Source organism: Antechinus flavipes, chromosome 4 (genome assembly GCF_016432865.1).
Source record: "Antechinus flavipes isolate AdamAnt ecotype Samford, QLD, Australia chromosome 4, AdamAnt_v2, whole genome shotgun sequence".
Lineage (NCBI taxonomy): Eukaryota > Metazoa > Chordata > Mammalia > Dasyuromorphia > Dasyuridae > Antechinus > Antechinus flavipes.
The window spans coordinates 26,925,993-26,938,265 of NC_067401.1; the positions used below are offsets into that span (position 1 = coordinate 26,925,993).

General features: G+C 49.8%; 1 protein-coding gene across 1 annotated transcript in view; it reads left to right on the plus strand.

Moving 5' to 3' along the window:
* Window positions 1-2,457: 2,457 nt before the first annotated feature.
* Window positions 2,458-12,273, plus strand: part of PITPNA (phosphatidylinositol transfer protein alpha) — a 38,646-nt gene continuing 28,830 nt past the window's right edge. Inside the window, exons 1-2 of the mRNA XM_051992193.1 lie at window positions 2,458-2,649; window positions 6,602-6,632. Coding sequence (XP_051848153.1) covers window positions 2,630-2,649; window positions 6,602-6,632 — 51 coding nt within the window. The 5' untranslated portion in view covers window positions 2,458-2,629. The remainder of the gene's footprint in view (window positions 2,650-6,601; window positions 6,633-12,273) is intronic.

Consider the following 12,273-nt stretch of genomic DNA (forward strand, 5'->3'; position numbering starts at 1 on the left):
TTGTACTGTATGTATATATAAAAGTTTATATGTAAGATATATATATACATGCACACACCTACATGTACATGCATAAACACATATACATATATGAACAATTCTCTTTACTCATCTAAAACATCCTTGGTTCAGGTCTTCATTACCTCTCACCTTCCTGTCTCATCTCTTCCCACTCCAATCCATCCTCCACTGGGCAGCCGAGTTGATTTTTCTAAATTGTAGCTCTGACCATGTTGCCCCTTTCCCCGCTCAGTGATTCGCAGTGGCTCCCTCTTAGGTCCAGAATCAAACCTAAAGTCCTCTACTAGCATTTTAAAGTTCTTTATAATCTGGGCCCTTCTTCCTACCTTTCCTGCCTTCTTATGCCCTTCTCCTTTCTCAGTACTCTGTGATCCAGCTCCACAGGCTTATTTGTACTTCCCCAAACATCCCATCTTCTGCGCACTCTGTACCCTCCCTACCCCATGCTGTCCTTTTAGTTTCTCTAATTTCCTTCAAACCACAATTCAGTGTTCTCTTTGAGAAGGAAGGGCGAACAACAGCAACAATGGCAAATCCTGCCTTCTACAGGAAGCCCTGGGCAGATAAGTGGCAGTGGATAGAGAGAACCTGAGACCTGAGGTCAAAAAGACTCAATCCTTCTGAACTCAAATCTGGTCTCAAACACTTCCTAACTGTATGACCCTGGATAAGTCACTTCACCCTGTGTGCCTCAGTTTCCTCATTTAAAATGAAAATGGAAAAGTATTCCAGTAACTTTGCCAAGAAATCCCCTCCCCAGAAAAAGGAGTCATAAAGAGTGGGACCTGACTAAACAATAAACAGGAAGCCCTTTTCAATCCTTTTAGCTGTCTTTCTGGGATTCTGTCCTGGCTACTTTCTATCTAAATCCTGAGTTATTATATGTACACTGTCTTCCCAATTTGAACGTAAGTTTCTTGAGGGTAAGGACTGTTTGGCTTTCTCTTTCTATCCTCAGAGCCTAGTATGGTGCTTGATACACTGGATGTGGTTAAACAAAAGTTTCTCGATGGAGTGTGACAAGTTTACATTTTCCTGAGTGGAAACATTATGCATACAGTTAAACAAATATAATATAGATACAAAGTAAATGCAAAGCTTAAGAAACAACACGCATATAAATGAGTAAATGCAAAAGAGATACAAAGTGAATCCAAGGCTTAGAAATCTATCAGAGAAAACAACATGTACTCAGACAGTTATATACAAAATAGCACCATAGATCCGGAGTTAAAAGGGGTGTTAGAAGCCATTTTGCAGGTGAGGAAACTAGTGAAGACCAAAAAAGATGAAAAAGATGATGAGTCCACTTCATGTTGTTTGTAAGAGACGGGACAGTTCCTCTACCCCCAACGCCGGTGCCTCTCTGCAGGGCCCAATCAATACGAGGTGATTTCGTGAAGAAGACACTGACTGGTAGATGAATGGACCAGGAAAGGTCTCATCATGTTAGAGGTGAACAGAACCCTGGAGAAAAAAACTAGCGATTATAAAAGGAAGCGATTCTCAGAGGAAGAATTTTCCTGGCATATTAGACGGAATGCTGGCCCTGCGATTAGGAAGACCGGACTTTAAATTTGATTACCACCCTTATTATTTTTTTTTTTCAGATATTGGCGGCGGGGGGGGGGGGGGGTGTGGAAGGGTAAGGGGGGAGACCCGGGCAAAGATAATGGAGAAAGAAGATGGACGTAGCGGATGAGGAAATGCAAAGACAGTTTGGCTTGGCTCAGACCCTAACGTACAGGAACTCTCTCCTAAGGCTGGACAGGTAGGTTGGAGACAGGTTGTGGATGGAGTTTGTATCGGATCCTGGAGGCAATAGGAGGCCAGGGGGAGTTTATTGAGCCGGGAGCCGACAAGTAAGTAAGCGTAGAGAGCTGGAAAAGTTCAGCATCTCTCTAAGGAGTCCAACGCTTTCGCTTTGCAGAGCAGGAAGCTTCGGGCCCAGGAGAGAAGTTCCACCCAGGATCTCAGGAGCACGGGGAGATCCGAATCCACATCTCGGCACTGCAGAGGCAGAGCTTTTGGCATTTGCCGGCTCCACTAAGGCACCCGAAGCTGTCGAGGGGATGGCTCGGAGAGAGGTAGCTTCCAGGCAAAGTGAGAGCTCAAGGGGGCGACCCTGGCCCGGACGCTGCGCTCCGCCTCCCGCGAAGGATGCTCCGCGGTGACAGCGGATCGACCCTGGGACACCTCCCGGGAGCGCGCGCCGGGCACGTGCGACCCGGGAAAGGCGCACCGCGCGTGCACTCCGGTTGTGGCCGGGGGAGGGGGCGGGGGCGGGAGCGGCTACGGGCCAACAGCGGGCGCTGGTGCGAGGGACGCCCCGCAGGGCTGTGGCCCCTTTAAGGCTGCGAAGGCCCCGCCTCCGCGGTGAGGTCAGCGCGCTCGCGTGCGTGTGACGCGCTGGTTGCTGCAGAGACGCCCCGCCCCCCGCGCGGTGCTGCGGAACCAGGAGCCCCGGGCGGCGGCAGCCGAGGCTGGACAGGCGGCCAGGGGTGAGGGAAGGACGACGACTACGACGAAGACGAGCGCAGCCGGGCCGAGCTGAGGCGAGAGCGGCCGCCGCGAAGCGGGCCAGCCGCACGGACGCCGGGCTCCAGACATGGTGCTGATCAAGGAGTAGTGAGTGTCCTGGGAAGGCGGCCGGCCGGCGCGGGGACCCCCCGGGGCGAGGGCGGGGGCGCGCGCCGGGAGCGCGCTGCGGGGGGGCGGGAGCCCGGGGGCGCGCGCGTGCCCGGACCGCAGGGGGAGGGGGGGCGGACTGAATGGGCGCTGACCTGGGGACCGGGCCGGGAGGGGCTGAGCCGCCGGCGGGGTCCGGTGTCCAGGGGTCTGGAAGCCCTCTCAGATTGGGAGAGGGATGAGGGATACCGGAGAGGAAGGAGATGCTGAGGGCTAGCAGGAGGAAGGGGACACTCCAGAAGAAGGGGGTGCAGACGAGGGGGAGGGGGACGTCGGGAAGGAAGGGGGTGCAGAGGGCCAGGAGGGGGAGGGGGCACTGACGAGAGGAAGGGGTGCCGAGAGGGCTAGGAAAGGATGGGCGAACGGTTGGAGACTTAGAGGAAAGCTACAGTGGGGAGAGGGTCCTGCGGGAGAGGGGAAGGGGTGCTGAAGGACAGTAAGGGGGGGCCGGCTCAGATGGGATCTTGCAAGGAGAGCACGATTGGGATGGAGACAGGGATAAAGGAGATAGAGAGGTGTCCTGGCAAGAGGGATCCGAGGTGACCTGTCTCTGACGGAGAGGGAGGGACAAGCGTCTGATTGAGGGGGACCGGGAAGGGTCTGGCTTTAGAGGAGACTTGTGAGGTCGTTGGGGGTTGGGCAGACACGGAGAGGTTTGGTGGGGAGGTGCCCCAGAGGCTGAGGGGAGATTGGGGTCACAGAGAAGGAGGGGTGGGAGGAGTTTATGGAAAAAACTGACATGATAGGACTTTGGGGGGGTCATGGGAAATAAGGAGAGATGATAGTTTGAGAGGCTGGAGGGGCGACAAAGAAAGATAGCTAAGATGATGGAGATGTTGGAAGACAATCAGGAGTGTAATGGAATTTAAGGTGGGGGGAGGGGGTTGGCAAAGGTTGGAAGGGATTTGGAGATTTCTAAACCCAATGTTGTGAAGAGATGGGGGTGAGGGATTGATCTGAGGGACTGAAATATAGTTCCCAGGACTGGGAGGGGCTCATTGGCCCAAGTGGTGTGAGAGGGGCACCCAAAGGGATGAGAAGGGGGAGCCCTTGTATAGTGAAGTTGGGAGTAGACAGCAATAATTCTTGAGCTTTCGTGGCCCTTGTGGGTACTTTAAGGAAGGGAAGTAATTCTTCATTTGGGATTCATGATAGGTGAGGATGTTAAAATCCTCCGGTCTCCTAGGCATTGGGAAGAGTATTTTTTCTTCTCATCCTGAATAAATGTCACAGGGCCGTCTTCAAAGACGATAGATGGGGAAATCGGGGACAGTTTTAAGAGAACTCTGCATCTTTGGTAGGGGAGAACAAGGAGGATTGTGGGGGACGAGTCAGTGTCTCCAAGGAGTCCAGAAATTATTGATGTTGAAGAAGGGGGACTGGTGCAGCTTCCTTGCCTATGTTACCAGGTAGCTACGCTGGGTATTTTCCCTCCACTCGGGAGAGCCGTTTGGTTCTCATTCTATGCAGGATGTAGTACAAAGGGGAGACTGGTGCTATGGATTTTAAGAGATCAGGGACCTAGAAGCTATTCAAGAAAAGCCTTGCTTCTCATCTGCACAGCAAGACTTTGAAATTGTCCAAGGTCCAGCCTGGATGAAGCATTTTCCAGCCACAGGGCTTCATGGGTGTTGAAACTGAGCTTTAGGCTTTGCTGGGGCAGAATCCAGTATGATCTTGGAGAGTCTCATTGTGTTTGTGGAGAGGAGGAAAAGAAGGAAAGTGTTTCTTAGGTTGTTTTTTCATAAGAGAAGGAGTTAGTTGTAAGGAGGTTGTGGTAACTTTGGAATTTTAACTCTTCTTGTTCAAGGAGACAGCCTTTCCCTTGGTCTTTTTCATAATAAAGTGCTGCAGGAATCTGCAGTCAGCTGCAGTTGGGAGTTTTGGAGGGAGGGTGAGCCTGGAAGGCTTTCCGAAGAGAACTTCTCTCTGTTCTTTGATCTCCTCTGGTTCCGCAGGCCAGCAGCACATTTCCTTTCAGACGTGTGCTCTGCATGTGGGCATGTATGTGCGTGTGCCATGCGCTGGGGCATGTGCATCCTTATGCCCAGAGGAGGAGGGGTCTGGGATATTTTGCCATAACTGCAGTGCTGCAGCTCTTGAGAAGGGGAAGAGTGAAGGTCACACTAACTGGACACCGATTTAAGTCTCAGACTTGGCGCTGCATGTTCAGTTTCCTTTGTCTTCCTCTCCCGGGCTGGGAAGATGGCTTCATTTCCAGGGAGCGGTGGGAGAATGAATGGCTTTAGAGCCGTAACAGACGCAGCTTGGATTGTCCTAGTAGGAATTGGCTCAGGCAGACCCACCTGCCTCTGGCGGGACTCCGGAGCCTGATAACTCTCAGAGCTGCTCTGGACTTTTCTGATGATCTCTCAAAAGGAAGTCCTCCTGGTCTAAAAAGTTCTGAATATAATTTCCCCTTCTGTGCTTGAATTTAAAAGGCTTATTGTTTTCTAGGAAGTTTCCTTTGAGGGTGTAGGAATTTTTGCCCCAGAGTTAAGAATATTTCTATGGTGTTTGCTTTCTCTAAGAAGAGGGAAGTGTCAGCAGGAATATCCAATAAACTGGATTATTTATGTTTATTTGAATCATTCTAGGTTCTTTATCTACCTTGCAGCAGCTGCTCTGAGCCCATCTAGTTTAGTCTGCCATTCTTACTTAATGTTGGAGTCTTAGTTCCTTGCCCTCCCAACCCCATGTGTGCTTCCCACTTTCTTGGGGAGGCCTCCTGGCCCAGACCGTTCACTGGTTTGGGGAAAGGGACAGGATTTGAGAAATGCTGCACAGGAAGCAGAACACCCCTGCTCTTTGCTCTCATTGATGGGGTTTAATGAGACACTGGCACGGTGCAGAAGATTTTAGTGGTTCCCTCCGACCCCTAGAAAATGAAAGCTGGGGCTCTGTAACTGACTCGTTAAGTCTAAGCATGTGTTGCCCATTACCAAGCCATTAGCCTCCAACTGCCTCCCCCTGAAGTAGATATTGGGCTTCCCTGCACCTCCAAGGAGACTTTGCTTGTAAAGAACTTTATAAACCTCAAATGGTCTGACAAATGTGAGTTCTACAAGCTGCACAGGAAAGCACGGATAACTTCTGATTCTTGGTTAGCTGCTGGGTGGGTTTTAGCTGGTGTGAGAACTTTATGGAGGCCTCTGGCTTCCTTTTGTTCTTTCATTGCCATCCTCACTAGCAGGATGGGAGAGGTAAGAAAACGTAAGGAATGGCTTTGATCACTTCTGGACAGCTCTTGGAAGGTGGATCCCACAGGATCCCACACAATTACCAGTGTGTAATTAGCCTTAGCCACTTCGTACTGTGATCTATTTTCAGATTGATTGATTGGTAGAGGTATTTGCTTAGTGGATATTTGAGAATGAAGAGCCCACCGAAACATTTGATTTGAGATGTAGCTCTGCTTCTGAGCTTTTGGGGGGATGAACCGAGTGTCCAGACATAGAATGGGCTGCTTTGGGGTTGATTTCAGAGCTGCTGCTCTGGAGCATCAGATGTAGAAGGTTCATATCTAATAAATGGGACCTGCAGGCCCTGACCTTGGGGAGCAGTCAAGCTTCTCACTCTGGGGTCTGCAGCACACCTAAGTCAGCCTCTCCTGACTCTGATGAATTGCTCACCCAGGGAGGGAGGCTCCTTCAGATGTTTTAGCAGGAGGGGTTCCCATCGAATCATAGATGAGGCTCCCTGAGCTCCAAATGAATGTGCGGGGAGGTCACCCTGTAACTTAAATTGTAATCTCCCCAAGGGCAGAGCTGCTTCCTTTTACAGTACAGTGCCACTTAAATTAGGACTTAAGAAATGCTTTTTGATGATGATCTAAGAGGCCTGTATAGGTTCCAGTGCCTGAAGTTGATACCTTGTTTTCCCTTTCTTACAGTCGAGTTATCCTGCCTGTGTCTGTAGATGAGGTAAGTTCTTTTTCCTGATCTCCTCTGTGGTTTTTCTTTTCTTTTCTTTTCTTTTCTTTTTTTTTCTTTTTGAAGTATTTCTCTCTGGTCAGCTAATTCTGCTCACATTGATACTTTTCCTGCCACCTTGATTTTTACTTTGTCCAAAAGTAGGAATGAGCTATGCTTATTCTGTCGCCAGACCAGCTTTACTTAAAAGAAAGGTCACTTTGCATCCAGCTACAGATCTCTAAGGACTTGATCTGGGAGCTGTCCTAGCTTGTGGCCTGTGAGTTTTTTTTTTTCCCCTCCTAAACTAAAGCTAACCTGTATTACAAACTTGGGGTAATAGAGGGTCACCTCCTTAAGTGTATGGTCACATCGAACGGCTGGCAGGCCGTTCTCCCTGAGATGTCAGTCACTTAGGAAGTCTGTAGGAACTTTATGTCCTTGTGTGACAAACCAAGGCAGCCTATTGAGAAAAGAATGGCAATGACCTTCCACATCCCCCCAGAGCCCTCATGATGAAATGAAAGTGGAAAAGTCTATCTCCAAGAGAAGAGAATGAAAACAAAAATGTTTGGTTTACCCACTTGGCTTCTGGTGATGGGATGCTTTGGCCAAGTCAGCCTGAGGAGATTTCAGTCAGAGTACTGACTCAGCATATGTCCTCAAGGGAGCTATCTCTGGGGCTGCCTCACCTGCCCTTTCCCCGAGTCTTACTCCTCTGCCCTCCTCCTGCTAAGGCAGAGAGCCTTGTAGTCATTCCCATTTCCTCCCAGATCTGAGCACTGTGCACACAGCTTCTTGGGAGGCTACTGCTTTCAACACGCCTGGAGGATGTAAGCCTGCCAGCCCCACAGGGGATGGCTGGGATTGGGGGGGGGGGGGGCAGTTGCACAAGTTTGTTTTCTGGTGCTGACATCTTAGAACTCCACCCATCTTTACCTTTGGATGATACTCATCATAAATGTTTTTGACTGATAACAAACTGCTTTGTATATAGAAACAGTATTTTAAAAAAAAAGAGGAAGAGACTTTTCATCTGTAGCAAATGTCCTGTCTCAGTTGCAGTTTCCCTGCTCCCTGAAAGGAATGAGGAGTACTAATATGACTCTCCCAGAGGACTGGGCTCACTGTCAGACTACACAAATGAGAAGCATTGTGGGAAACTTAGAGACAGTTCAGTCACAGAGATTGGAGTCTATGAAGGCGGAGGTCAAAGCAGGAATTCTTGCAAAGGATCCATGGAGAGATTTCAGGGGTCTGGGAACTTCAGCAGGAATAAAAATGATTTTTGATTTCACTAGAATTGGTTTCCTTTGTACTCCTATATATTTTATGTTATTCTGAGAAGGGTTCCCTAGGACTCCCCAGACTGCTGCCCAAGGGCCCGGGACACACAGAAAGGTAAAGTCACTCCCTTTCCCTGGGTTAAGGGAATGGGGTGCTAAGCCCGGAAGAGGGATGGTGTAGTTAATGGTTGTTTGCAGATCCATTCATGTTTTTCCATCAGAATTATAATGAGTGGCTGTTATTCAATTCTGCAAGAAGAATTGTGCCACCTTAGTTTGTGCCACAAACATTTTGGTTTGGACATAAAAACATGTCCTGCTCCAGAGTTTTTAGGCACTGGCCACGTGGCATGTGCCTGGGGAATGTCTTTTGTAAACTGTATGGTACGGTGCAGTGATTTCTCCGGGGAGGAGGAAGGAGGGGCAATGGCCAAGCCTTGGGCCAGGTGGGGATCAGAGAGGCTATCACTTTATCACTTACAGCTTAACCCTGATTGTCCAGTAACAACCTTTTGTCTAGAATCTGTTCCTGAAGGAACCAGAAGTCCTAGCATCCTCTGCTGGGAACTGACAGAGATACTTGAGTTTTTGAGTCCTTGTATTGGTCCTTTGGCCAGATGGCCAGTAGAACTATTTCCAGCTCCTTGATACCACAATCTGTAAAGGGTTTGAATCTGCTCTAGAGCTTCTGTTCCCTCTGAAGAGGAGCCAGAAGGAGATCATTGGCTCCTAGAGCTAGAAGGGACCTGACAGGCCAGTAGTCCAACTTTGTCCTCTTACACAAGAGGACGGTGACAGTCACACTGGTTACAGGCTTCTCAGGATCACCCAGAGTCAAGATTTGAGCCCATGTGGATTCCAAGCCTAGTGCTCCTTCTGTACTGCTTTACTGCTGCCCAAAGGCTAATTGCTGATTATAAGGCAAATTAAAGGACTCCCTCTTCCACTCAGGATTGGCTGTGGAGGCATTTAGTTTTATCTGCTGGAGTAAAAAAGGGGTTAAAATAAAAGGATTGAGATGAGAGGGCAGCATCATCAGGTTTGCTCTGGTTTGGTTTGGGGGTGTCTTGATGCATATGTGGGTAACAAGCTACAGAAATGAGAGCAGTGATGGCCCAGAGCCTGGAGGGAGGGAGTGGGGGAGGGAAAGAGCTCCTTTTTGCCCTCCTCTTTCCCCCCTTGCTAGTCATGAACGTCACTTAGAAAGCCCGAGAAAGTCCCAATTGGAGAAGATAAGGAAGCACAGTTAAAACTGAACCTGAAGGAAGTAAGAACCAAGATGGGCCAAAGTCCACTGCCCATCCTGATGATAAGTGGCTGTATCCCATGAATTCAACTGAGCCCATGTGGTATCTCACATCTGCTTTCTGAAGTGAGAGGCTGCCCTGAATCATGGGCTGGGAACTCTCAGATTTATAAGTTTGAGGAAGAATGTTGAGAAGTGATACTTTTGTAATGCCTTCTTTCCCAATAGCCTGATTCAGCTCCTTGCCAGTGGGATGGAGCTGGGGCCCCAAATTACCAGTTGTATGTCTCAGGGTTTCATCTTCCCTGAGGAGTTCCTAGGAAGAGTAGATTCATGTGCTGTAGCACCAATCTCCTACTGTTAGGATCTTTTCCTGTTTTAAGTTGTTTGTCTTGTTTTTTAAAATTAATTTTATTTATTTTTTTCAATGAACAAAGATCTGTTTTCTCTCCCTCTTACCTCTCTCTTCCATTGAAAAAAACAAAAACAGAAGCCTTTGTAGCAGATATGCACAGCCAAGCAAAACAAATGCTTACACTGACTTCTTCCAAAAATGTCTATCTCATTCTGCACCTGAATCCATCAACTCTCTAACAGGAACAAACTTCATTCATCTTGAGTCTTTCGAATGATGGTCATTCATTTCATTGATCAGAGCTCCTGAGGTTTTTTAACTTTTAAGTTTTTATTTGTTCATTCATTTACTCTTTTTTTTAAAATTTGTTTGTTTGTTGACAATGTTAGTGTTATTATAGAAATTGTTGGGCAGCCAGGTAGCACAGTGGACAGAGCACCAGCCCTGCAGTCAGGAGGACCTGAGTTCCAACCTGACCTTGAACACTTAACATTTCCTGGCTGTGTGACTCTGGGCAAGTCACTTAACTCCAATTGCCTCAGCAAAAAAAAAAAAAAGGAAAAAGGAAATTGTTTTGGTTCTGCTTATTTCACTCTGCATCAGGTCATTGAGATCTTCCCAAGTTTCTCTGAAACTGTCCCCTTCCTCGTTCTGTACAGAACAGCCATCACCTGTCCCGGTTTCTGCACAGCCCCAGGGCCGCTCTCCATTGGGCGTGTCAGCGCAGGGAAGGCCTGCCCTTTGCCCTTGTGGGTAGTGCGGTTTCACTTCTTGTTTCCAGAGACATCTCCCAGGCTCCATGCCTTTTTGGGTGCCCAGCCTCGCGCTGTCGTGTGGGTGGAACTAGCAGCTGTGCCGTGTTTTTCAGAGTTATGTGTTCACCCTTGTCCCCCACCCTCCTCCTGTAATAGGATTGCTAAATACAGCAGAGTTCCTGTTTTTCTTAGCTACGTTTTGAAGCCCGTCTTTGGGATCCGGGAACATAACTCAGACAGGAGCGTGGGCTCCCCTTGGCCCTCGGGGACTGTGGTTTGGAGCCTGGCTGTCCCTGTGGGCTTACTGCTAGCTGACCCTGTTAGAGGGATACCCTGTGTAGCGGCTCCCACCCGAGCCTGGCTGTCCTAGCAGGGAGCTGGTCTCCTCCCAGGACTCCTGGGGTGGAATCCCCCCTCCCCCTCCCTGCCCCCTGCTGTGCGCCCCCTGACCGACGCTGGTAGGAGCCGAGTCATATTGACCAGGCCTCCTTACCAGAACTGCCTCCCCTGTCTCATCGGGATTATGGGATCAGAATATCAAGGGAGATTATAGGGCGAAGATGCCAGCCCAACAGGCTGATCCTCTTAGAGGCCGACCTTTGACTCCTGCCGTTGAAGAGGAACCAAATGAATGAAACTCTGTTACTAAAGGAGATTAGTCTGTGCCTGGGAACCCTGTCCCCGGCGCGGCCCGTCAGGCCAGCCATGCAGTTCCCGGCTTGCCGAGGGAGCAGCCCAGGCAAACGTTCTCAGCTCTTCTCCAGCTGAGGCCCCGGGACACCCGCTCAGCCGAACTCTCCTCCACTCCGCGAGTGACCCAAGTGGGACCTCCAGGGTATCATGAGGCACGCTGGCAGTGCTGGGCTGGCTTAGGGTTGGCAAAGCTGGCAGGGCTGGACCTTACCCAGGGTGAGCGGAGGAAGGGACTCTGTGAGATTAACGGATCTCATGATCCCGCTGGAGCCACTCTTGGCTTTTTGTAGAATTTTCACCTGCAACTTTGGAGGTTGGGGGTCAGGGACAGGTTGCGTTACAGCTTAGCCCAAGTACCGGGGGTCTCCCAGGCACGGTAGGCCCCAGATGTGCTGAGAAACCTAGCCCGGGATCCCCCTCACTGCTGAGCCCTCTCTCAGCAGCTGCCCTCCCTGCCTTAGCTCAGGGTAAAGTGATCAGTCACTATTTTGGATGCTACGGTGGACTGTAGTATCACTGGTAACTCTCCACAGACCCATTCCTTCCCTTCTAATCTGAGAAGGAAATCCCTTATTTTCCTGTAGGGAACAGGATAAAAGAAGGAGTATCTTGTTTGGTCTCTCCCACCCCACCCCCAATACGTAAGCAAATGGCTAGCCGGCCTTCCTTTCTTGTTCTCCTTAGAGCAGTTTTATTGCTAGTTTGGCCACAGCCAAGATATTGAATGTAGGAAATGAGAGCTTGCCTCATTAGCTGAGGAAGGCCTTCCTCATTCTCCCCTCTAACCCCTTTACAGGTTCCCTTGAGAGAGAATAGAAGGACTGAGGTCTGAATGAATCACTGCCTCAGACCTGAGTGCTGAAATCCAGCCTCACGGTCGCAAGAGAAAGCAAATGACCTTGCCCAGTGTAGCCTGTGACCTCAGAAGGGGACACGAAGCATTTGCCGTCTCCTCAGTGTCAGCCAGAAGGATATTAAGCCCAGAGTACAACCTGCAGGTGCTAGTTGATGGGGCTTTGCTATTGTGGGGAGCAGAAGAGTCAATCTAGTACCTTCTAGCAAAGCCTCAGGGACTTGGAAAAGGACTAGGAGGCTTCTTTGTTGCTGGGGGTATTCTTTGGGCTCTTCCCAGGATGAGGAGACTGTAAAGAGGTGTGTCAGGTGGGAAGGAGCTTATCACATTCCTAGAGCACTTTGGGAGGAGGTGAGGCCTTGGGATTCTGTGGAAGTGGTTGGAGTGAGATCCACCAGAGTCTGGAGCTGAACTCTAGAGCAACCCCACTCCCCTCCCTGCCCCGGGCAGACGGCCCTTGGGTGC